Source organism: Phoenix dactylifera, chromosome 4 (genome assembly GCF_009389715.1).
Source record: "Phoenix dactylifera cultivar Barhee BC4 chromosome 4, palm_55x_up_171113_PBpolish2nd_filt_p, whole genome shotgun sequence".
NCBI classification, from domain to species: Eukaryota; Viridiplantae; Streptophyta; class Magnoliopsida; order Arecales; family Arecaceae; genus Phoenix; species Phoenix dactylifera.
In genome coordinates, this window is record NC_052395.1 from 14,060,342 (window position 1) to 14,086,410 (window position 26,069).

Consider the following 26,069-nt stretch of genomic DNA (forward strand, 5'->3'; position numbering starts at 1 on the left):
ACTACAGAATCTTTGATATGCATGATCATTGATTGTCAGAGAATACCCTTATTTTTCCAATCATGAAATGTTGCAGTCTGTAGGGAATATAATGAAACAAATTCTGCGACATTGCAATAGATATGGAGAAAAGAACAAAAAATCATGGAAACTGATCACTTTATTTACTCATTTCTTCATCAAAGAAACAACAGACTGTAATTTCAAGTATGCCACAAACTGAAGCATTAACTCAATATGTACTTTAGGATTAAATGAATAGTGGCATCTCATGATAACCAGCAGTTACAGTGGCTTCAAGTTCAGGGTCCACTCATTCATCTTCATGATCCAAAAGAGTTTAATGAACCAGCAGAGCTCTGCGACTTCTCCGTCCCTTTCTACTTCTTCTCTGACGCCATCTCTCTTTGATACAGCGTGCCAAACACTCTGCACTATTATCACAGCTTGTTTCGATATCTTGCCTTGACTCCGCATATCCAGCTCCCCTTAGCCTTGCAGCCTCTGCTAGAAGGTCAGTTATCAGCGTCTCAGTAGTTCTTGCAGTGATCCCCCTCAAATACCATGAGAAAGGTGGTGGTGGGACAAGCGCTGGCTGGATCAGTTGATCCAAGCTCACAAAGGATCCCACTCTCCCCTTGCTCCCAGTGCACAAATCATAGTCGGCCCATGTTTTTGACTTGGTAGGAAGGCAAATTTGTTCATCAACAAACAGTGGCTCTACTTTCCAACAACCCTCAAATTTTTTCATAAATCCTGATTTACCTTGCTTGAATCTCACCTGCCCTCAGAAAACCATGAAACAAATCACATAAGCATGGCATTTTTAGGTGGCTATAGCTCTGAAAACCTTTTTTCTTTACTACAATAATGACGGTTTTAGCATTCTGAACAATTTTGGTGGGTCGAACCAAAGTTTTCTTACCGTATGATCTTCCCGGTTTTGATCAACTAAGACATGCACAGATATAGTCCCGGACCACCAAAGGAATCTCCATATTGCAGCTTGCTCCACCTCAACCACCTGCCTTAAGCCTTCATCAACCAAGACCTTTCTGGATATCACTTCCTGACAAAAGGTGTGAGTTAAAATGTTTGCTGTCCAGTCATGAAGATCAAGGATGCATGGATGTCTGTAATTAGAAGCTTTACCAGCATCATTTCTTAAATTGAAAGCGCATTTCTGGAATACTAGTAAGGCTAAGAGATTGAAGACTTGCAGGCCTAGACCCACATGTCAAACTCCATTCCAGGGACTTACTGCAGTTTAGCCTTATCTACTAGAATTTACTTGCACAAGGACAAGATTTTTTTTTTTTTTTTTTTTTTTTATAAAAAAGAATGGCATTGGCAGCACCACATGCATAATCATATACAGTACCCCCTCCAAGCTAAGTTTTGATACGTGCATGGCACAATCTAAAATCTACATCAACAATTATCAGCATCACACAGATCGAAAAATTTCTTTAAATTGTGCTTTTCTGGCTTTGCAGAATTGGGCCCTCTAATTATAGTGGAGGTCTGCTAGTTAAACCAAGAAGTGGCAATGCAGAGATCGGTTCTAAGCCCAAGAAGGGCAGAGAATTGATAATAACTGATTATGGATAAGCCAAGGAAAGACAGAAGTTTGATTTTGCTATGCTTATGACACTCCCCGCCACAAGCATGTTCAACATGGACAAGCAATTCTTCACACAAGATGACTTCAATTTAGATGAATTTATTGAAAGGAATATAGAGTTACAAATAAAAAACTAATCTGGCTCTAAAACATGGACCCGTGATGGTAAACATGCATCCTGATAGGAAAACTGGCCACCTTACTACTTCCCTAGCAAGGAATTATGAAATATTTGGTATGCATAAGAAAATGGGTAAAACAAATTCCCTCACAGGCCACATCCCTAGGCTCATCCTAAAAAGAGATGCTTTCACAGAGGCTAAACCATTAATTCAAAAATGAATTGAGTGTTTGCATCTGTGTGTTAGTGTTCCAAAACTCTTTACTGGCTTTCACTTTTTTGAATGTCATCTGCTGAATAGCATCACACTGATGAGACAAGACACAGCTAATGAGATCGACCCAAATAATCCCTTAATGTCCCGTCAATACTGAATGCGCATAGATTTTGCCCATAGAACCATCAATATTAACTTCAGGAGTAACTGAACAACTTGACTATCATCCATGTTACCTGTACACTCTGGTTGAGCCAGTAAGTGTTCTACACCTCAAAAACAAACTTTAGTATGACATGAGACATGGGTTTGTAAGGAGAAATTTTTATATATTGGAACGATCGCACAATTAAACAAGCACCTGTACCCGACACTCATACTTGAGTCCGTGAAACTGACTACAATTTTATCAGAGAGAGATTGCTGATAAGATCTTAATGGTCAAATTTTGAGCCTGTAACATTTCATGAACTATGACTCTTTGGAAGGTGTTAGAAATTACCAAGTGACATCCATTTTAAGCTTCTTGATAAAAAGACCAATCAGCTTGAATTTTCTTTGAAAAAAGCACCAAAGTGCCTAGCTCCCCTAAAAATCTTTGCATGAAATAAAATTCTAAAAGACCAAGCAACCGCACATATGATCAATTTCATTCCTATCCTTCCTAATTTAGTGTAATGCTGGAGATAGACAATGCACATCCATCAATACATACAACTGAGATCACAAGATTCAAGCGACTCCATTTGAAGAAGATTAGCAACAGATTCACCATGACTGTAGACCATGCTATAAACACAAATCCCCTCTTCTGGCAGATTTTTTTTCCTGGAGACCACAAGTAATAAAACGAAAAATTCAGGTGGTGCACATCAAATCCAAGCCAAAAAGGGTTCCACATGTTTCTTCCATTTTTTGAGATTATTTGACAAAAGATTGGCTTTAAGGTAGAATCAAAGCCCAAACAAGTTCATCCTTCCTCTAGCTAAATATATAAAGATCCTTTTGGGAATTGTGAAGAGTATATTACAATACCATAGTTCTGATAAGAATTTAATATTCCGAACTATATTATGTAGAGTTCCCCATAGGAGTTTATAAAGAGAAATTCTGAATTATAGACCACCCTCCAGCGAATGGAAAAAAGATACTGAAGATTCTAGTACCACCTAAAGGTCACTCAAGAATTATAAACCTTCACATTCCAAGAGTTAGAAATTCACCATCACCAAAAAATTCTCTTTTTCTATTAATACCTTTCCATGGTGTCAAGAAACTTCTTGATGTATCTGCATCTCCACCCACCCGGAACCTCCACATGGCCAGTTTGACCTTCCTCCAATGGTGGTATCTTTCCACCTTCAGTGCCACGGCCATTTAGGAAGCAAAGCCATACTTTTACCTCTAGTGCTTTCAAAATACAAATTTACTCTCCTAATTTCAGAGTCAAATTTTCAATCTAGCAAGTGGTACTTGTATGGTTGATCCTTAGTTGCTAGAATTGGGAGCAGACTCAGGTGCAGGAGCAGGGAAATGGATATTGAAAAAACACTTCAAGGAAGAACTTGAGAAGCAGGTGTCTGTTCAAGATAAGGATTTTCCAAATTGAGCAACTTACTCTAGGTAGTGGATTCCTGAAACTAAGTGTTGACCATCGAATACTCCCAAAGGCAGTCATTTTGTATCTTAGAAAAGTGATCCATGCTTGTATATTTGATTACAGCAATTGGAACTCCTTAGTTCCTTTGACATTTTTAATAGAGCTAAAGAGTGTAACTATACAAATGCAATTCGACCACTCAGAATACATTTCAAGAGAAGGCTTTTTCTCCATTTCTACCATTGGCTCACAGATCCTAATGGGTAAATAAGAGGATTCCAACTGCATATTTCATTAAATTCACTACATGTCACATAATTCACAAATACCCATTGTCACTTTGCCCGCGTCAATGTGTGATATTGCCTTCTTTAAAAAAAGAGAGCAAAAACCTACATTCATAAGATAATAATTAACAGCCCAAAAAGAGATATTCAGAGAGTTCCTTCAAGGCTAGGTCTGAAATTAGGCTTTCAGAGATGTTCAAATATCAGCTCTAAATCTGAAATTAGTTTCTCAAAAACAACATACAATTTTCCAAATAGTAGGGGAAAGAGAGATGGAAAAAGAAGAAAGTGGAGGAAGAGATAAAGTGAAAATATTAAGAAAAAACAGAATAAGGGAATTTCTGGAAAAGGAAGAAGGGGAAAGGAAGAAGGGGGGGTTGGGACATAGGGATGTCTAGGGGGTTTGCTAGAAATACCAACAACTAACATCAGAAAGCTTGAGTTTACCATTCTCATCAAAACCCCATTGATGCAACATGTAAATTGTTCAAAAGCAATAGCCTAATATATAAACTCAAAAAGAGGTTATAATCTTATGATGAATAGCAGAACAAGAAGTTGCCAACTTGAACTAGAGCTCATTATGCCTTCACTTGCTCCTAAAAAATGCTTCGCTAGCCATTCAAGTAAAACATCAATAATGTCATAGAGGGTAGAAGACAAGGCAGAATAAGCAAGTCCGTGAGAAGATAATGAAGCAAACCATCTTTGCTTATACTTAAATAACCCAATGATCCTCAACCTCCATATGCTAAAGCAGTAAAATTTTTTCCTCTAGAAAAGATGGAGAAACAAATGTGGAACATCTTAATCCACAAACGCTTAGGCGCAAAACTTCAAACCTAAAGAAAGATAAACGGAAGCAAGTAATAGTGCCACAGATGTTTCTGAGGTTGAAAGGAGATCGTTAAACATATATACTTGAACAGCAGGCGAAGAAAACATTATTATAATAGCTTCAACATATGAAACAAAATCATTAAAAATAGGTGAAACAGGGAGCTCGCAAATGGAAAGCTGAAGATGCAAACACCATAGGGGGTGGTATGAAAGTCCAAATGAGCGTGTAAATGGACCTAATAATTTAGAACACCATCTAGAAAAGCACCGGTCATGCCATATGTCAAACTGCTCACCCACAGAATATGATAACCAAGCACCATTCTGGATGTGCAAAGGACATTCTGAAGTAAATGTCTACTCCAGGTGAACCCTACATAAACTAACAAGCCTTTTCTCACTCAATTGAGCCATTGCAGCAAATTTGCCATGATACATCCACATTTTCTATAAGAATCTTTGTCACTAGAAGGAAGACTAGGCCTAGTTATGAATGTTACACAGATATAGGCACAATGGTTTATATATATAGAGAGAGGGAGAGGGAGAGGGAGAGGGAGAGGGAGAGGAAGGGGGGGGGAGAGAGAGAGAGAGAAGATACAGGGACATTTAGGTAAAAATAATAAATCAAATTATTTTTAAGTATCTAAAAATGAAACTATTAAAACATGATATTTGTTACACTCCTAGAACTTTAACATAAGATTAAAAAGTGTTGTTATTTGCTAACACATTAGAGATTTGACTAATTCATAATATCAGACTTGATTTCAGAACTTCCAGTGATTATGACTTCTTTGATATGCCTATTGAAAGGTATACACTGCTAAACTGAAGTTGCTTCCACAGAGACTCAAAGTGTCACAAGTATTTTGTAGGTTCAACTCCACCAATCTTGGAAATCTACAATCAAAGAACCTATAAGTATGTAATGTGCCTCATGCGCATCCAACTAACTGTTTTGACATAGAAGTTCTTGAGATAGATGCAAGAGTCCACATGACACAGTCAAATATAATCAAATATAAGTGAAGAACCTAAAGTTCCTATGCCATGGGAATCTGCCATCACCAGAAAAGATGTTAAGGCCGCTCCTATATAACTATTCCTAATGTTCTGAATGACAAGATATAGCTACAAGAAAAGACGAAAATAGAAGTTCTTGAGATAGATGCGAGAGTCCAGGCAACACTGTCAAATATAATAAAATTTAAGTGAAGAACCTAAAGTTCCTAAGCCATGGTAATCTGCCATCACCAGAAGAGATGTTAAGGCCCCTCCTATATCACAAGAACATGTTATACCAGCAAATTCCATCTATTTCAGAAGTAACCGCTGCCATAGTATTGAATAATAGAAAATCTCAAGAATCATCAAAAAGGCATCATAGTAGATGTCAAATTGGTAAGCCATATTACAGACTCAAGTAAGAACTTAAATGTATAGTAGCAATTGTCAAAAATTCAACACAATCTAAGTCATATGGCACAAGAAATAGTAACAGTTATTGGAAGAGGTTAAGCCAAGTTATCAGCCAATCTAAGCTTGTATAACCATCCAGAATGACACATAACACTGCAAGTGCAACAATCATACAAAACAAGATTTTTGGCCTAGGGCTAAATATATGGCAAGTACCAAATATTTTGCAGACTAGATGGTGGTACAATGAATGGAACACTCGAGATATGAGAACATACATATGTTTGAGCCAGTAAATAACCCAAGTTTACAGCTTTTACCTATTCTTTGGCCTATGTGAAGGGTTTAGATGATTATATAACATATGGCAGATCAGAAAGGATTACTTAAGCAAAGTTTTACAAGTAAGGAGTTATCATAACCATGCCTGAAGAAAAATGTATAAATTATCACGAACCCACCATGCAAGATAGCTAAAGAGGACTCTTTATAGTTTAGGTCTAAGTGAGAGGAACACAAGCAAAAAGTCACAGATAAAGCATATGAAGTTGTATGATGTCTAGGCCTAAGAGAAAAGAGGAGAGAACATGCAGTATTAGAATAAGTATGATTCATGAAGCTATCTGAAAGTCTCCATAATAAAATCACTGTGCCAATAAGTAAGTGTTTTTTCCTCAAGATACCACTAGATATGTGTCTTTATATGTGTCCAATAATTGCTACTAAACAGAAGAAAAGAACTTATTCTCATTATTTGTTAGTTTATGTTCAGCCTGGCTTTAGAGATATATAAACATTGACGGCTAGCACCCAAATCTTGAGAATTTGATTAATCAGTAGATACATGAGATCCAGGATTCTACAAATGTACCACTGTTCAAGTATTGCAATGCATTCATTAATGCATGCCAACATGTATGGTTATTGCTAAGTCAACATACAAGGATTCTAGATATCAGCATGGAAATCAAGACAAGAAGATGCTTATTGATTAACTTATTATGAAGAAAGAAAGAGAAGTATTTCATATTATGATTTTGTTTATCAACCAGCTGTTCTCTGTCAACTATTAACGATTATTCTCAGTGAGACCACCAGTGATAGTGGCATAAGAAGTAAAAAGCATTTGATAATGATTTTAATAACAATATAACAAGAGAGCTAATTACATCATCAGTATGAAATAGTTTTAAGAGCTCATGTAATTAATGAAAATTATACCTTGATGTTTTTAAACACTCTTTTGTTATCTGGGTCAACAATAATGTTATAGATTGCATCTGGGGGTAATCCAACCTTGAACTTCACGTGCAACTTGCAAAGAGAGCCTTTTGGTACGCTAACCTGCATGGAATATGCATGGGATTCAGAAACTAAAAATTTCTATATCATTTTGATATAACTAAGGTATTACTCTCTTAATAGACATCCTTCTTCACAAACTCTATAAAATTGGATAAGTATATTCCTTGATCCATACACAAGTATGTTTATCTTTATGAATAGGTCTTTATTCTGGTTATTTATTTATACAAAAACAATGAAATGAAGAATTAGGTTCCATATTTCTTCTTATAATAAAAAAGTATACCACGATTTACAAAGACCAAAAGCATGAGAGATGAAAAAATTCATCAGAGAATTACTGTTCTTAGCACCTTGATTTCTGGTGGTGGATCAATCCATTTAGGATTTTCTCTCCAAGCTTCTAGTTGCTTGTCCAAGTTAACGTCCAAAGCAGTACATGGTTCTTTCTCAGTAAGCATCAGAGGTTTTGCAATGTCAAATTTCTGTTCATTCTTACTGATGTGCTTGAGATGTGTCTGTAAATAAGAAAAAGTAAGTTATCTTGTTAGCATGAACCAACCATAATATTTTAAGAATCCTATGGGACTGACCTTCAGACAGTTTTGAATTTTCTGAGGCATCTGCACAAAAAAATCAAATGCTGGATTAAGGGTTGATTTGCGCCCTTCTCTTTTGCCAGCATGGTTGTCAAAGCTTGTTCCCACTTTATTATCATCCATCAAGGCCTGCAGTAGACCATGACTTGTCAAAAACCAGAAAACATTCAAAATGAGTTGTTCAAGAATTATACTACCCTCTGAAATAGTATCATGCATCTTAGTATACGAGCCAAACCAAAAGAAAAACACTCTGAAGAGAATAAAATTGAATCTAAGATTGGAAATGTAATAATTCATGTTAAATGTCTATATCTGGTTTTTACTAATTGAGCAATTTGGATTATTGTTTGACTGTCATAAAAACAGTCTACTATGAAGGAGTTACTTATAAGAACAATTGCTATAGTCCAAACCACCAGGTTTTCTGTATCCGAAAATGATACAGGTAAGATAAGGAAGTCTCATGAGGAAGGAAGGAAGGTAGTGCCACCCAACTGAACTCAAAGTCTTTTGCCTCCTAGGCCTTTCAAACTCTCACCGAGGGCTTTGATTTAGTTAAGTCACATTGTGGAAATGTTAATATGGACGATACAATGATGTTATCATGCTCTCCTACTTAAATACATATGAGGTAGGACAGCATGATGGAACTTGACGTACAATGGACCAACACGTGGTCATTTGTGGCAGCTTATATCCTTTAAAAAAGGCCAGAATACAAAACCAAAAAGGAGTCTCTAGCAAACTTTTCCTTTTCCTGATCTGGGACATTACATAAATATCATAGAAACTTGTTTGTGGGAGCCTTCAGGAAACATAAGGAGAGCATCAATGACTTCCAAAAATCTTTTCCTTTTTGGATCAGATTTCCATCTTCAAAAGCAGCATAACTGGCTAAGTCGATCCATTAATTACTTTCCCCAGTGTGAGTGGAACTCCTTTCTTAGATATTGAACTTGAAAAATGGCAGGAATGCAAATGTCAAAAGTATGGCTAGGGGTGAACGCCAAATCATTTTCTCCATATGAGACCGTGAAGGTGATTGGAGAGGGAGTTCTCGAATAGAAAAAACTAGTACACATGTAGTCTAGTTCAGGACCAATCTATAAGCATCCGTAAAAAGTGCATGTCACATTAATAAATTTGAGGCAGCAAATGAGACAGACCAAGCTTTTCACCAGACGAAGCATCTGACTTAGTCAAATAATAGTGAAGATGCGAATATTTGTAGAAAAGTGATAGATGTTCCCCATAAGCTTACCAAAATAGGGTGTGTAAATCCAATTCTTTAGAAGTGCTTGGGACAAAATATCAATTTTGGCCCTGAAAAATTCACCAACAACTATAAATAGTGAGGGGAAAAGAAAAAGGTTTTCACCTTTTTTGTGTTGCTTTTGGGGGAACATAGCTGTGCTCTTACTATTGTATTAATTAAGGAAAGATAATCCCCACAAGCCAGCGAACCAACGAGCAATATGAGTTGCAATAGAAATATCAAACTGAAGGATCATCAGGGAAAAACTAAGGAGTAGACAAAAACAATATGTTTGCTATTCTATAGCATGATGATGCAACAATGGTTAGGAGACCCATCGCAGCTGGTGGATAGAAGCAGAAGAACAATACAATGCAGCCGATATGTATAATGCAATGGATACTGACCCTCTCAAAAATAATGTATAATGAAGCCAAAGGATGCCCTTCAGGTGCTCATAAGATGACAAACCAGCTGACATCCAAAAACTTCAATGCAGCTGAGAGGCATAACCCTTCTCTGCTGCAAAAGCCACGTAATGTAAAAGGACACAAAGACTAGACAACCTATACTATTCAAAAGGTTCGATGACCAGGAGGACTTGCATAAAGGAACAAAGAGTCGGGCTACAGTACCTATATGACAAAAAGAAAGAATAGAAATGCGCCAATAATATCCTTTTGAATTGGAAAGAGATGATGAGATCAGGAAATTTCTAAAGAAATCAGGAATTTGGTGATTACCCAACAGGTTTAGTGCTCTTAATTGGAAGTGCACCAAAATCAAAACTTTCATCAAGATCAGCTACTGTTGAGATAAAAAATTGCTTATTCCTCTGGAAGCTCCGGCTTTTCTCTTTGACTACAACCTCAACACCTAGATAGTCATATTTGTAACAAACTCAAACTAATGTGAACTTGCATAATTGGATGTCCCTATGTCAACATAGCATCATTGACACCCAAAATGAGCATGATCATCAACTAGGGATGTAAACATGCCCAAGCTCAAGCAACCATATCCTTCACTAGCTCATTTTCTAATTGAGCTGGGCTTAAGACCATTTATTTTTGAGCAAATGCAAGCTGTTCATGAGCAACTCATCTAAGAGATGTACAAAGAGCCTGAGGTCCCTTGAGGCTTTGAGCTAATTTCCAGAATTATATCTCAATGCACTCTTGTTTACATATGCTGTATTAGTCTTCCATAAATAAATATAATTATTTTTATCAGTAATTAATAACTAAAATAATATCATATTACCCATCTATCCATTTATTTATTTATATTGGGAGCTTAATGGAGCAAAGTTTGAGCAATCCAGACCTCACTCTAACTTGGCTTGTCTACTAATTTAAAGAGCCGATTCAAGCCAAATTTCAAGATAAACATGAATTGCACATGAACAGCTTGCTCATTTGACAGCGCCAAAATCAACCATATCAGACCCCAAACACGAATCGGAGCAAAAGCATTACTAATTCAAGTATACCATACTTCTTATGCAATTGGTGAAGTAAATGTGCTAAAATGTGGAACCACTTCAAAGCTAGAAACAACATCAGCAAGAAACCTGAGAGGGAAAAACCTTCTTACCTGCGAAAAGGGCAACATCCACCTACAGATGGATAAAATAGCAGGACCGTTATAATATGTATGCAATTTAACGTAACAAGGGCATAAAAGAGCAAAGCTATAACCCAATCAAAATCTAAAAGCAATTTATGATTACCTATTTTCTTCAACTTCACCCTTGGCTTAAAGTACCTCCCTGCTCCAAGTTACAAACATCTCTGCACCATATAACAACCATAACTACAGAACATTCTTACAGTACGAGATTGGACATAGTAATCTCCAAAATAATTCAAAGAAAAAAGAAACCGCGACGCGCCATCATCCCCAAAAATATCCCTACTGGAGCCCATTAAAAGACAAGCCATCATCCCCAAAAATCACAAAGGCAGAAATTGCCCAGTAAAGAACATACAAAAGTAGAAAAATCGCTGATTTATTTTATATGACAAAAAGGATACCAAATCAAATGGTTTTATCACTTTTTTTCCTCAGGAAAAAAAGGAAAGAAATCTTGATTCCTGAGTCAAATTAAAGCTTACGAAATCTAACCCAAAGGGCATGGGATTCAATAGATCACATTGGAAAGAGAATCAGCGAACAGAACGATAAATAAATAAGTTTAGCCATCAAGCACCTCGCCAGCGGCCACCGGTAAAAGAAGGAGAAGAGGTGGAGCATCTCGAAGAGGTCGAACAATTAAAACAGGAATGCAGAAATTTCTACCAAGCGATCGCGTCTCTCTCTCTCTCTCTCTCTCTCAGCGGCATACTGGAAAGTGGAAAGTGAGAGGAAGGGCTGGGTTGGAAATTGCTTGGGGTTAGCGGTCGGGTCGCCCGGTCCGAACGGCGCGGGTGGACAGAATTGGACCGCGTCCAGCCCGACGAAGAGCCGTTCGGATTTGTTTCAGTTGGGAGGCATGCCCAGCCGGGTGCCATTTAAAGACAATTTAAGATTCGGTTTTAAGTTCTTAGTCTAAATTGATATTTTGGTTTCAAGAGTGCTTAAGTCACGATTCTTGACCGTTCATATATTGATTAACCTACCATGTAAACATGATAATGTCCAGACTTGTGCTCTTATGGCCATGACGGTGTCCATTTATAGTTTTTAGTAGTTATTTTTTAATAAATTAAATTGTTATATATTAAACTTATAAACTAAAAAAAACATGTAAAAGAAAAAAAATGCGGTGAATCTGTGATAATTAACTTGCGGATTGTGAAATGTAGCTCTCCGTGATCAAACGGCCAAAAAATCTGAAAAATTCAGAGCCCGCTAACAGCGTTAGGTGCAAATCTAAGATACTTTATGATTCGTGCCACTTGATATACGTTCTTTTTCCTGATATATCGCTCGCTTCTTCCAACGTATCTTGGCGCTGCCTTATCCTCCTCCCTCCCTCTTTCGTTCCTCCGCTTGCACGGAAGAGAGAGAAAAGAGGAGAAAATGACCGCAACGTTGTCCTCCGCCCTCTCTCTCTTCTCCCCTTGCTCTTCCACCTCCTCCGCGTCCCCCCTCCGCGTCCCTCCCCAAACCCTAAAATTCCCCTTCCAACCCCTCGTCAGCTTCCCCTCCCGCCGCGCCGCCTTCGTCGCACCCATCTCGGCCGCCGCCGTCTCCCCCAAGATCGAGGAGCTCGCCTCCCAGATTGAGAAGCTTACCCTCGAGGAGGCCCGCGGCCTCGTCGACTTCCTTCAGGAGCGCCTCGGCGTCTCCGCCGCCGCCTTCGCCCCCGCCGCCGTCGCCTCCTCCGGCGCCCCTGCCGACGCCTCCGCCGCCGCTGGTGGAGCCGCGGCCGTGGAGGAGAAGACCGAGTTCGACGTGGTGATCGAAGACGTTCCCAGCAACGCCCGGATTGCTACGATTAAAGTGATTCGGGGTCTGACGAATCTGGCGCTCAAGGAGGCCAAGGATTTGATCGAGGGGCTGCCGAAGAAGTTCAGGGAGGCTGTGACGAAGGAGGAGGCCGAGGAGGCGAAGAAGAAAATCGAGGAGGTCGGAGCGAAGGTCTCCATCGTCTGAGTTTACTCTGGATTGGGTGAGGAATGCAGAGAGAATGACAAGAAGCCATTGTCAAGGTTTTCGAAATCTGTTCTTTTTACTCTATAAGTTCAATTTTCTTGTTTGTAAAATCGTGCGGATAACCTATGCATTGTATTGTAGTTTTACTTATTTATTTTCCTTTCAATAGTTTCAGCATGAGATATTAATTTTGTTTCCACTCGAGTCATTGCTTCTGTTATGGTCTTGAAAGCTATGTGTTTATTATAGCGTCATTAGATTTGATAGTGATTGCTTCATCTTATTATTTGGGGTTACTGATTTAGTCCTTGCAATTTGTTTATGTAGTTAAGTTGGCTGTGAAAATTCATCAGAATGTTTATGTGGGGTTTTGTGATTTGTGACCAGTGTAGTTAATTTATGATTCTTGATGTTGTTGTTATTATTGTTTTGCTTTTGCATGTTTTTAGCTGATAAGAAATAAACTGGCTTTGTTATCAGACTTGTAGGAAGAATTGGAGGTCCTGGAGGATTGTAGTATCTTTCTGTTAATATATTTTGTTGTTGTTAATTTTTTTTCTGATATGGTTACGTGGTTTTCTTCTGTCAGCTCTACCACTTGATAGTTTGCTACTAATTTTTTGAGAATTCTCATCCTTTCCATGGGCCAATACCATTGGTTGTTTACAGGAGTGCTTTGTATGTGATGTATAATGAGGATACATAAAGGAATAAGTTGGTATTAATTCATGGGAATGCTAAAAGATAAATAGTGGAATTAGCTTATATTAAGTTGTAATGGTAATAACTTAGGTAGGTAATATCTTTGGTAACCTCTAGCTGCATTCCGGATAACAATAACCATTTGGGTTGGAATGAATTTTGTTAGGTAAGAGATTTACAGGTTATGATCAGAAAATAGAAATTCCTTCGATAGTGGATAATGTAATTTTTGTAATATTGATCTGCTTGTGAATGTATAGGTGCATGAATTCTCAAAACTGAATCTAGGTGTCCTTGTGCATTAAGTGGACTTGGAAAAAGCTTTTTATAATGTAAATGATGTTTGCTGTTGGTTTTTGGTTAGGAAACTGTTTTGGCTGGTCGCTTAGGGTTTTGTTTAGGATGCTGTTTTCGGCTGGTCGCTGAATTGGTTGGATGAATGCTTTTTCCTTTCCAATAATGGTTTGCCTAAGGGGCTCTTTTAAATCACTAAGTTGTGAGGGGGAAGGGGTTCCCAATTGTCCATTTCTACATTGTTTAAGAGGGGGAAGGGAAGGTGTGATCTCATAAGGGGCTTGAAGATTTGATTTGATATATCTTCGCTTTAGAAATGAAGCCATTCTCTTGTGAGGCTAACCTTAAGAAGTTGCTCATATCATTTCTTCCTTTGATGTTATTATTGCTGGTTTTGAGAGTTGACTTTAGTAATAGCTTTTGTTGAAATTGTATGTATGAATGCTTGATAGGCAAGTGGCATTGATTTGTTTGTCTCTAGCGTGGCTAAACATTACCTTTTAATGCATTTGGCTCATCCTGATGTGGGATGAGTTTGGGTACCATAGTTAATCATCATCATCATTAAGTGTTCTTATAAGAGGTCGATTGTTTGGCTGGACAAAGTGTTTTCTCCAGTAGGAGTTACTATTGCATAATATGTGACAATATACTAATCTGTTATCTGTATGTGCTAAAGGCTTTCTTTTTAGTAAGGAGTAAGTTGAGTGTTGTTATGATATATAGGAAGGGCCTCCCTAACCTTCATAGATTTATTTGTTTAGTTGGGATATTATCTGTTAGTTGAATGTGTGAGAGGTCTGGGATTAACACCATGTTTAGGTAGTGATGTAGAAAGAAATTGGTGCCGAAATTTCTTTTTGTTTGATGGAAAAAGAATATTCAAGGGAAAGAAGTAGAAGAGGAAGGGCCAAACTTTTCTTAAAGATGTCTAAACTATTTGTTGTTAAATTAAAGAAAGGCAAATGAACGATTCCCATACCATAGGCCACTTTATTTACACCTTATTCTGTAGCATTATTACTATCTTTCATCATCTTAGCGACCAAACAGAGCCTAAGTCCGGAAAATATGAATAAGGCTGCATATTATGGAGGCTGTAGAAGATGATTCAGGAAAATGGTTTTGAATATCTGTTATTGTTGAAGATGTGAACAAATGGTGGAGTACATTAGATCAAATTTAGGAATTGGAGTGATTTGGTGAGGGCAAGGGATTATATTGAACCAGTTTTCTTTATCATAGGTAGGGAGATTGAGATATATTTGGTCTTTACGTAATGGGAGATCACCTTTGTACTTGTGTCTCCCAAGCCCCTCAATAATTAGTGATTCTAATTTTATGGAAGTCCGGATCATCAGATGAGGGTGAGGTTGGGGGAGTGCTGAAAAAAATCTATCTTTTTGAAGAAACTTTTATGTTGTACTTAGTACCTTTTGACCGTGTTCGCATGAGTTTCTTGATTGTAACTGAGATTATATCTCTACCAAACAATGGAGGTGGGATACAAATGGGTTTTCTCATCATCTCTATGGTTTCTTCTCCTTTGGCGGCAAATAAGGCTTTTGGGAGGAGGATGCTTGGATGCAAAAGTTTCTTGAGCATTTTTTTGGATTTGGGACTCTCACTCCAATCCACAAACTGGTACATAACCCTGACACAGCCAACCCAATCATGAATGCGTGGGGCGTGGAACCAAAGTCAAACCCATTGAAACTTTTGGGTTAGGTTAGATTTTGAGGTTAACCTATGGTGGAGTCCAATGACTCTCCTCTAATAAAATTAGAAATAAAAAAATGAAAAGATAAAATCAGAGTAATCTGCTCAAAGTCTTGACAGAACTTTAGTGGAGGCCACTTGAAAATAAAAAAAGAGAAAGTGATATCCTATCTGTCAGGCATAAAGAGGGGTTTCCATTGGGAGCCGCGGGGCACGGCCAATAGAAAACAACCAAGTCAATCACCGCATGATTTTGGCGATGCATGATAGTATAACTAAAAACCATATCACATATGATCTGATCAGGACAACCCCTTTTTTTTTTTTTTTTTTTTTTTTTTAGTACAGCGGTTGCTCACCTTACTCTAGTATAGGTGCAGCCAGCAAAATTAAGGACTACAATCCGATGCAAATGCGAGGAGGTGCTCCTTGATGTAGCCAAAAAACCTCTCTGGAGTGCTGCATAGCATAGAAGCCATCCAGTTTGTAGTTATATTCGCCTCCTGATATACGTACACTATCTGGAAGGCACTACAGTCTTTCAGCATCAAACGAATGTCGCATAGTAGGGGATTCCCACCCTCTCTCAATCTCTCCTTCCATATCTAGTCGATCACTATGGCTGAGTCTCCCTCAAGGATGATGCGCTTAGCCTCCAGCTTCCGCTTCGTGTAGGAGATGCCTTCCATGCTGCCCTGAGCTCCGCCCATATGGCTGATAGCCTATCGGTACTCCGCCCGTCCGCATCAATCATTTGTGAGTCATGACCTCTGATCATAAACCCCACACCGACCCTACCACCATCTTCAGGACGACTACCATCGAAATTCACCTTTAGATAGCCGAGGGGTGGGGGCTCTCAGGAGATAAGGAGGAATCTGGGCGTTGAAGCAGTCGAGCTGGGGTCCTAGATATCCCTGGCCATCCCAAATGAACTTGTTGTAGTAGCCCTGATGATCTCAACTACCTGGATACGGGCTCTCTCGACGACACTCCACGAAGACTTCGTCTGTCGTTGAAGATCCGGGCATTTCTTTCCAAGCATATATGGTATGCTACATAGGCTAATCGGACCCCCCACGCCATCATCCTCGGGCTTCGTATAGTCTCCTCAGCTGGTGTAGTAGGTCATCTACAGATCAGGTAGCCCGGTGCTGAAGAAGGTCAGCACTGTTCAAGATCTGTGCTGCCCCCTCGCATCCAAGCAACACATGACTGATGTATTCCTCCACATTCGGACACCAGGCACAGCACGGAGTGATCCGAACACCCCTCCCTATTAGCACGCCTCTTGTAGGTATTCAGCCCCACGCCACTTTCCATATAAACAGGGTAACACGTGGATGAACCTGCAACCTCCAGATCCATCTACCATCCATCTGCCTAACAATCTCTCCTCCCGTAGCCTCTTGGATGTCCGTGGTACGTATCCTGGACCTGCCTGTGGCCGCCTAGACCAGCTTGTCCGTCACCTCCACTGTGGATAGCGGAATAGCAAGGATCATCTCGGCCAGTTGTGTCCCAAAGACATCATGAACCAGTGGCTCATCCCACCTGCTCCAGCCCGGGACTATCAAGTCGCTAACTCGACGGCCTGGGGCAACCCCTTCGATTAAGTTCTTTTTATCCATTATAGTATGGTTTAAGGAGAAAGAACTTAGCATTATGCTCCTGGGCAACCCCTTGGGTTGCTCAGAATTCAGCCCTTGCGGAGAGGCACCGGCAGATGTTTATAGTGAAGCCACTAATTGCAGGCTGAAATTGGATTTTTTTATTTTTATTTATTTTTATTTTTTGCTTTGGAAAAGAAAAGGGGGGGGGGGGTGAGGAGGACCTCACCCGCGTGGCAACTCCTACTGGGTCTCCTTCCCGCTGGAGAATGTTCGATACGGGCAGATAAATTTTACTCATACCCTCTCCATCCGCGGGGGAGCCCCACCAACGTGGCAACCTCTTCCATGTGGCTGAGTATATTCTCACTGCTGCTAATGAAGAACGAAAAGAAAAGAGTATAAACCTTCGTGACTTCATGTAACTTGTGAAATGGCCCTTGGCAAAAGAATGGTCGTTCGGGTGACGCAATCACCTACCAAATCTTAGATAATTTGGAAGATTTTTTTTTTTTTTTTGCTTGCTACGACAGATGATTCACATACTTTTAGTATGGATGCAACATCGTTTAGGCAGCTTTCTGATTGACCCATTGTACTAGAACTGCAGAGCATATGAAACCAGTCCTCGTAGCCCAAAGAGGGGCGAGAAAGATGGGGATAATGATTTGACTCCGCAACTTAAGATGCCATGTTATTACTCATAAATATCCCACTCTTCTAGTAAAAGAGTATCTACGCCAGATCGTTTTGTATACACTCAGCCATTATCACAAAATTTAAGACATACCAAGGAAAGTAGATTTTTTGTATACGTGATGCACTGATGTTCATAAGGAAAGCTATTTCCCTCACTGATTTGCTAGGCAATTTAGCTTTTTGACGGAGTCGTCCCGAACATAGAATGATCAATGGTGATGGAAAATTCTTGCTTTACAGATCCTCCAGTCTCTTGCTCACCTCGTCTCCGATGAACCAAACTCATGCTCGCGTGCATCATGACAGTCTTGGGTCCATGTGTGGCCGCCCATTTTCTATTCGCTAGCACCTTGGGGATCAAATATTAAGTTCTCAAAGAAATAGGCTTGGTAGATAACCATCCATGTACCTAAATTTAGCCCTCCACCATGATTCCGAGCAACATTGCCACAAGTCCTTGAACCATTCAATTTGCATCCATCCTAATAATTTCCATGTTTCAAATTCCAAGATGGTCCGCTCGTCCGTGGCCTAGAGCCTGGGTCCGCCAATAAGTAAGATGACTGCTCTATTTCTTTTCTTGTGCGTTTTTTTCTGAATTTGGAATACCGATAAAAGGCCAGTAAGGCAGCAGACTGGGTCATCTCTAATGTAGGAAACAGAGCACATGGACTCTGTCCCGGATGTATCTATACCGGGACTATGTAAGGCGACCGTAGTCAAAATAAAATAAAATAAAATAAAACCCTAGAATACCAGCACACAAGCGCCTACTGTGGAGTCCAAAAGTACCATGGTCTAAGATGAAGTGCGGAACCGAAAGCTTAGCTTGCCGTTTAATTTTCCTTCTCTTCAGAGACACAACAGGGGACATTGTGTCAAGCCAAGTGCCAGTCCAATAACGTCTACTTGTTCATAAAGCTTTTTGAAGAAAAATGCATTCATGTTTCTAATGTTTCTAATATTGAAGTTAATTCATATTTTTAGTTTATCTTGATCTTTTGAGATTAAAATCGTTGTCTTGGATAAAGTCTATCCAATTGATGAGATCTATTTTAAGATGTTTATTGTTGCTGGTGGTCCAAACCGAGAACGATTGACACGACGGTGTGAACGGGGTTCCGCCTGAGTTGTCTTGGTTGGTGCTGGTTGCGCTCCACCTTCCGCCAAGGAACCTGCAAACAAGCCTTGCACCACGACCAGGGTGGTGATGGCCCTCCGACGGTCAAGTCAGAGGAGATTGGAGGAGGAGAGATGATAATCACAAGTGGGAGAGAGTGCTCTGGGAGGTATTGCTTACCCCCCCTTCTCCCCCCAGCCGCATATATACCTGGCTGGGAGGTCTCTCAGGGGGGTTTGTCGTCGTGGGGCACGATAGAATGGCCACTGACATGGCCGTTACGGGGCGTCGTGGAGCAGCGCTGGATACGGTCATGGCAGGGCGTAGTGGAGCTCCGCTTTGTACGGTCGATACAGGAGATCGTGGGCAGCATCGGGTACAGCCGTTGCAGGGAGTAGTGGAGCAGGAGGCCGCGGCGTGCCTCTGGAGAATAGCCTGTCGTTATCAAAAGATCTCCGACTCGGGGTCGGAATGCTGGATCATAGGGCAGCCGACCCGGGGTCGGGCTGCGAAGCCGAGGAGGTCCGACTCGGGGTCGGAGTGCTGGATCATAGGGCAGCCGACCCGGGGTCGGGCTGCGGAGCCGAGGAGGTCCGACTCGGGGTCGGAGTGCTGGATCATAGGGCAGCCGACCCGGGGTCGGGCTGCGGAGCCGAGGAGGTCCGACTCGGGGTCGGAGTGCTGGATCATAGGGCAGCCGACCCGGGGTCGGGCTGCGGAGCCGAGGAGGTCCGACTCGGGGTCGGAGTGCTGGATCATAGGGCAGCTGTAGCTTTCCTGGATACGCGTGCCGATCACGTGGGGCATGGCGGCTCAATTCCCCCATAACAGTAGCCCCCCGCTTCCGAGCCTGGAACCAGAAGGGGAACAGGTGAAGGGAGTGATGTTTCGAGATTGCCGCCATCCTTCGGAGAGGCGCGCGCGCTTCAAGCTTCCCGCCTTCTTTATGGCGTATGGCGGTTGCTGCTGACCTGGCAACCTGAGGATTTCGGCGGACATCCTTCCTTAATGGTGTCGATTCGCCTTTGGGGTGCGAGCGACCCTTCGGCGGCCAGGCGTCTTCTGGCGTCATCGAGGTGTCACTTGCCCTTTCGCCTATTTAATCGGGGGCCCTCCCCCGTCCGTCTTCTTCTTTACGGACATTTTCGAGTTTCTCCTTTGCGCTACCATTGTTGCCGCCGAAACGTTCGCTTGCTTTTCCTTTGACGCTCTCGGAGCCGTTCTTCCTCCTCTTCAAGTGAGTTTCCACTCTTCTACTTTGAGCTCTTCATACTTTTTTTTTTTGTACTAGTGCACCCCAGTCGTTCCGGCCTTTCCCTCCTTCTTGACCCCGTCCTGACCGTAGATTGGCCATTAGGGATGGGCGAAGTGGGAGCAGATAGCATCAAGTCAAAACTGGTCGCCGAGGACTTAGACGGATTTGTGGCTCGGTACCACCTTCCCGAGGCCTGCAATGTCACGCTCCCAGGGCCTGAGGAGAGGATGTCTCATCCTCCTCGAGGGAAGATCGCCATCAATGAGGGCATCCTCCAGGCCGGGTTCCGCTTTCCCCCTTCAGACCTAAGCCAGGCATCCGAGGGTTAGGCCAGGCATCCGAGGGTTAAACCTCAGGAAACTCTTGGTTGCTTCTTGCTGACTTTTGATTCCCGAAGTTCTTCCGGCGCTAGGCCAGGCATCCGAGGGTTAAACCTCAGGAAACTCTTCCGGCGCTAAGCCAGGCATCCGAGGGTTAGGCCTCAGGAAATTCTTCCGGCGCTAAGCCAGGCATCCGAGGGTTAGGCCTCAGGAAATTCTTCCGGCGCTAAGCCAGGCATCCGAGGGTTAGGCCTCAGGAAACTCTTCCGGCGCTGAGCCAGGCATCCGAGGGTTAGGCCTCAGGAAACTCTTCCGGCGCTAGGCCAGGCATCCGAGGGTTAGGCCTCAGGAAACTCTTCCGGCGCTAAGCCAGGCATCCGAGGGTTAGGCCTCAGGAAATTCTTCCGGCGCTAAGCCAGGCATCCGAGGGTTAGGCCTCAGGAAACTCTTCCGGCGCTGAGCCAGGCATCCGAGGGTTAGGCCTCAGGAAACTCTTCCGGCGCTAGGCCAGGCATCCGAGGGTTAGTCCTCAGGAAATTCTTCCGGCGCTAAGCCAGGCATCCGAGGGTTAGGCCTCAGGAAATTCTTCCGGCGCTAGGCCAGGCATCCGAGGGTTAGGCCTCAGGAAATTCTTCCGGCGCTAAGCCAGGCATCCGAGGGTTAGTCCTCAGGAAATTCTTCCGGCGCTAAGCCAGGCATCCGAGGGTTAGGCCTCAGGAAATTCTTCCGGCGCTAGGCCAGGCATCCGAGGGTTAGGCCTCAGGAAATTCTTCCGGCGCTAAGCCAGGCATCCGAGGGTTAGGCCTCAGGAAATTCTTCCGGCGCTAAGCCAGGCATCCGAGGGTTAGGCCTCAGGAAATTCTTCCGCTCGCTGGTCGGCCAAGGCTGGCGCAAGCCGAAGCGACCGGTCGGGGCTTCCGGCTAGTCTGCTCCCGGGATGATCATCGGGTTAGCCAGGCATCTGAGGGTTGTCAAGCCTCAGGGAAATTCCGCTCGTTGGTCGGCCAAGGCTGGCGCAAGCCGAGGCGACCGGTCGGGGCTTCCGGCTAGTCTGCTCCCGGGATGATCATCGGGTTAGCCAGGCATCCGAGGGCCGAGCCTCGGGAAATTCTTTCGGCGCTAAGCCAGGCATCCGAGGGTTAGGCCTCAGGAAATTCTTCCGGCGCTAGGCCAGGCATCCGAGGGTTAGGCCTCAGGAAATTCTTCCGGCGCTAAGCCAGGCATCCGAGGGTTAGGCCTCAGGAAATTCTTCCGGCGCTAAGCCAGGCATCCGAGGGTTAGGCCTCAGGAAATTCTTCCGGCGCTAAGCCAGGCATCCGAGGGTTAGGCCTCAGAAAATTCTTCCGCTCGCTGGTCGGCCAAGGCTGGCGCAAGCCGAAGCGACCGGTCGGGGCTTCCGGCTAGTCTGCTCCCGGGATGATCATCGGGTTAGCCAGGCATCTGAGGGTTGTCAAGCCTCAGGGAAATTCCGCTCGTTGGTCGGCCAAGGCTGGCGCAAGCCGAGGCGACCGGTCGGGGCTTCCGGCTAGTCTGCTCCCGGGATGATCATCGGGTTAGCCAGGCATCCGAGGGCCGAGCCTCGGGAGATTCCACTCGTTGGTCGGCCTAGGCTGGCGCAAGCCGAGGCGACCGGTCGGGGCTTCCGGCTAGTCTGCTCCCGGGATGATCATCGGGTTAGTCAGGCATCTGAGGGTTGTCAAGCCTCAGGGAAATTCCGCTCGTTGGTCGGCCAAGGCTGGCGCAAGCCGAGGCGACCGGTCGGGGCTTCCGGCTAGTCTGCTCCCGGGATGATCATCGGGTTAGCCAGGCATCCGAGGGCCGAGCCTCGGGAAATTCTTCCGGCGCTAAGCCAGGCATCCGAGGGTTAGGCCTCAGGAAATTCTTCCGGCGCTAGGCCAGGCATCCGAGGGTTAGGCCTCAGGAAATTCTTCCGGCGCTAAGCCAGGCATCCGAGGGTTAGGCCTCAGGAAATTCTTCCGGCGCTAAGCCAGGCATCCGAGGGTTAGGCCTCAGGAAATTCTTCCGCTCGCTGGTCGGCCAAGGCTGGCGCAAGCCGAAGCGACCGGTCGGGGCTTCCGGCTAGTCTGCTCCCGGGATGATCATCGGGTTAGCCAGGCATCTGAGGGTTGTCAAGCCTCAGGGAAATTCCGCTCGTTGGTCGGCCAAGGCTGGCGCAAGCCGAGGCGACCGGTCGGGGCTTCCGGCTAGTCTGCTCCCGGGATGATCATCGGGTTAGCCAGGCATCCGAGGGCCGAGCCTCGGGAGATTCCACTCGTTGGTCGGCCTAGGCTGGCGCAAGCCGAGGCGACCGGTCGGGGCTTCCGGCTAGTCTGCTCCCGGGATGATCATCGGGTTAGCCAGGCATCTGAGGGTTGTCAAGCCTCAGGGAAATTCCGCTCGTTGGTCGGCCAAGGCTGGCGCAAGCCGAGGCGACTGGTCGGGGCTTCCGGCTAGTCTGCTCCCGGGATGATCATCGGGTTAGCCAGGCATCTGAGGGTTGTCAAGCCTCAGGGAAATTCCGCTCGTTGGTCGGCCAAGGCTGGCGCAAGCCGAGGCGACCGGTCGGGGCTTCCGGCTAGTCTGCTCCCGGGATGATCATCGGGTTAGCCAGGCATCCGAGGGCCGAGCCTCGGGAGATTCCACTCGTTGGTCGGCCTAGGCTGGCGCAAGCCGAGGCGACCGGTCGGGGCTTCCGGCTAGTTTGCTCCCGGGATGATCATCGGGTTAGCCAGGCATCTGAGGGTTGTCAAGCCTCAGGGAAATTCCGCTCGTTGGTCGGCCAAGGCTGGCGCAAGCCGAGGCGACCGGTCGGGGCTTCCGGCTAGTCTGCTCCCGGGATGATCATCGGGTTAGCCAGGCATCTGAGGGTTGTCAAGCCTCAGGGAAATTCCGCTCGTTGGTCGGCCAAGGCTGGCGCAAGCCGAGGCGACCGGTCGGGGCTTCCGGCTAGTCTGCTCCCGGGATGATCATCGGGTTAGCCAGGCATCCGAGGGCCGAGCCTCGGGACATTCCACTCGTTGGTCGGCCACTTGTCGCTCGCCGCCCATCGGGGTTTCTCTGTGCCCAGCCGCGACCGTGTTTCTCCTCTCCTCCAAGCGTTGCCTGGGGGGAACACGAGAAGGGTATTAAACGCTAATTAATGCGTTACCTGGGAAATCGGATCGCCAGTTGCTGCTGGTGAGGAGTGTTAGTTGAGCGGCCGCGATACGCGGGTTCTTCGAGGAGGATGCGGCCTGGGCGCGAGCGGAGACACGTGGACCTAGGGGTATACGTCACCCGGATCGTCCTGCACAAAGAATGCGATTTAAGGAGAATGACGCTTAGGAAATCGCGGGGAGATACGCCTCGGGAGCCGGAACGGCTCCGGATTCAGTGCGCCTGCATTTATTGGAGCCACCCGTATCGGAACTACCAGGGGGCCGCAGCTTGGCTATAAATACAGGTGCAGGTACGATGGAATTTGCCAAGCCGGAGCTGCAGGTTGCCATGGATCGCGGACCTCCTCCTTGGCATATGACTGAGAGACTCCTGTCGAAGGAAAGGGGAGGCGCTCCCCTTACAACTTCAGCCAACTAGCCGTTTCATCTGGGATCAACAAGGAGGGTCTCCCCGGCGGAACTCCGCTCTAGGCGTTTCATCCGGGATCACATCTCCCCTCCTTGAAGTTCAGCCTCCCGGTTGAGCTCTGCGCCGGACGCTCAATCCGGGACCGCGCCTCCATATACTCTTCCCCCTTGAATCCCTTCTCTTCCCTACCACTGGGGAAGATGGGAATATCCTTTGGAGGCGGCGTTCCCCTGGGGGCAGCGGGAGCTTCTTCTGCGGCGGCTCCTCCTCTTTTTGGTGAGGTGCTGGATGGCGCCTCCGGTTAGAAGCACCCACTTCTGGTGGGACTGCAGCCGCCCTGGGTTGAGGGTTTGGGTCCCCACCTCTTCTTTACTTTCTTTACTCCCTAATTCCCCTCTGGGAATTCCTTGTAATCACACGAGCACGCCACTGTAACCAGAAATTATTGAAATGAAAAGTATTGCACCTTTTTAAATTGTCTTTCTGGCCTTGTTGTTCTACTGGTAATACATCCGCAGGTTAGCGGAATTCCAGCCCCTTGGAATTCCTCGGCCATCTAGGGCTTCCAACTGGTAGGAGCCAGGTCGGTTTACCCAACGAACTTTATACGGGCCTTCCCAATTTGGCGCTAGCTTCCCACCTTCCGTAGGTTGAGATGCCTTAGCTCGCCTCAGCACCAGATCTCCAATTCTGAAAAGCTTCGGTCGGACTTTGGAGTTGTAATATCGGGCCACCCTCTGCTGATACATTGCCATCCGTACCTGAGCCATTTCCCTTGCCTCTTCCAAGAGATCCAAGTTCCCTCGGAGTTGCTCTGAATTGGCCTCGGGTCGGTGCGCGGCCACCCGAGGCGAGGGGAGTCCGAGCTCCACGGGGGCAACGGCTTCCGTGCCATAGGTTAGGCTGAAAGGCGTCTCTCCAGTAGGAGTCCGTTGTGTGGTCCGATACGCCCAAAGGACATTCTCGAGTTCCTCGACCCAAGCTTGCCCCGTCCGGCCGATCCGCGCTTTGATACCTTGGAGGATTGTCCGATTTGTGACCTCGGCCTCGCCGTTGGTTTGGGGATGCGACACGGATGTGAACCGATGCTCGATCCCGAATTCCTCGCAGAAGTCCCGGAAGTGCTTGTTATCAAACTGTCGACCGTTATCCGAGATGAGGACCCGAGGTACTCCAAATCGGACAATGATGTTTTTCTTCACGAACTTCCGGACTTGTGCCTCCGTGATGGTGGCCAGTGGCTCTGCCTCCACCCACTTGGTGAAGTAGTCGATGGCGACAATCATTCCGCTGGGCCGAAGCGACGGGGAATGGTCCGAGGATATCCATTCCCCACTGTGCGAAGGGCCAGGGCGCGGTGATTGGCGCCAAGGGGACAGAGGGGACTCTCTGGACGTTGGCGTGGCGCTGGCAGGCGTCGCATTTCCGCACGTGGTCCTTCGAGTCCTCCAACAAGGTCGGCCAATAGTAGCCTTGCCTCATGATCTTATGCGCCAAGGACCTAGCCCCCAAGTGCGATCCGCAGATGCCTTCGTGGACTTCGCCGAGGGCGTAGGCCGCTTCCGCGGGGCGGAGGCACTTTAAGAGGGGGGCGGTAAACGAGGTCCGATACAGCCTCCCTTCATAAAGTACGTAGTGGGCGGACTTCTTTACAAGCCGCCGGGCCTGATCTTCGTCTTCAGGGAGGATTCCTTCGGCGAGGTAGGCGACGAGCGGGTCCATCCAAGACGGCTCCGGATCAATTGCCATCACCGCTCCAGCCCCGTCAATGCTCGGGGCATCCAGGGTCTCCAGGTAGATTGCCCTCGACAAGTTGTGCGCGTCTGCGTCCACTAGGCGGGACAACCTGTCGGCCCTGGCATTTTCGCTCCTCGGGACCTGCTGAATGTCAACACTGCCGAGGTCGGGAA

The 26,069-nt window shown here is 44.9% G+C and overlaps 2 protein-coding genes across 3 annotated transcripts; one reads left to right on the top strand and one right to left on the bottom strand.

The window, feature by feature from the left end:
• Positions 1 to 142: 142 nt before the first annotated feature.
• LOC103723369 lies at positions 143 to 11,741 on the bottom strand. Of its 2 annotated transcripts, XM_008814261.4 has the most exons (8): positions 11,486 to 11,632; positions 11,006 to 11,066; positions 10,870 to 10,891; positions 8,010 to 8,144; positions 7,770 to 7,934; positions 7,333 to 7,455; positions 926 to 1,069; positions 143 to 781 (listed from the first exon to the last, which is right to left on the bottom strand). In XM_008814261.4, exons 3-8 carry the CDS (start codon positions 10,885 to 10,887, stop codon positions 341 to 343), a joined length of 1,026 nt encoding a protein of 341 aa, XP_008812483.1. In that variant the 5' UTR covers positions 10,888 to 10,891; positions 11,006 to 11,066; positions 11,486 to 11,632; the 3' UTR covers positions 143 to 340. The 2 variants fall into 2 exon arrangements, with proteins under 2 accessions (XP_008812483.1, XP_008812484.1); XM_008814262.4 differs by lacking the exon at positions 10,870 to 10,891 and having other exon boundaries at positions 11,486 to 11,741.
• A 468-nt stretch (positions 11,742 to 12,209) lies between these two features.
• Positions 12,210 to 13,081, top strand: LOC103723370 (50S ribosomal protein L12, chloroplastic-like). The gene has a single exon (XM_008814263.4). The coding sequence runs from the start codon at positions 12,298 to 12,300 to the stop codon at positions 12,871 to 12,873; it is 576 nt and encodes a 191-aa protein (XP_008812485.1). The 5' UTR covers positions 12,210 to 12,297; the 3' UTR covers positions 12,874 to 13,081.
• The last annotated feature ends 12,988 nt before the right edge of the window (positions 13,082 to 26,069 follow it).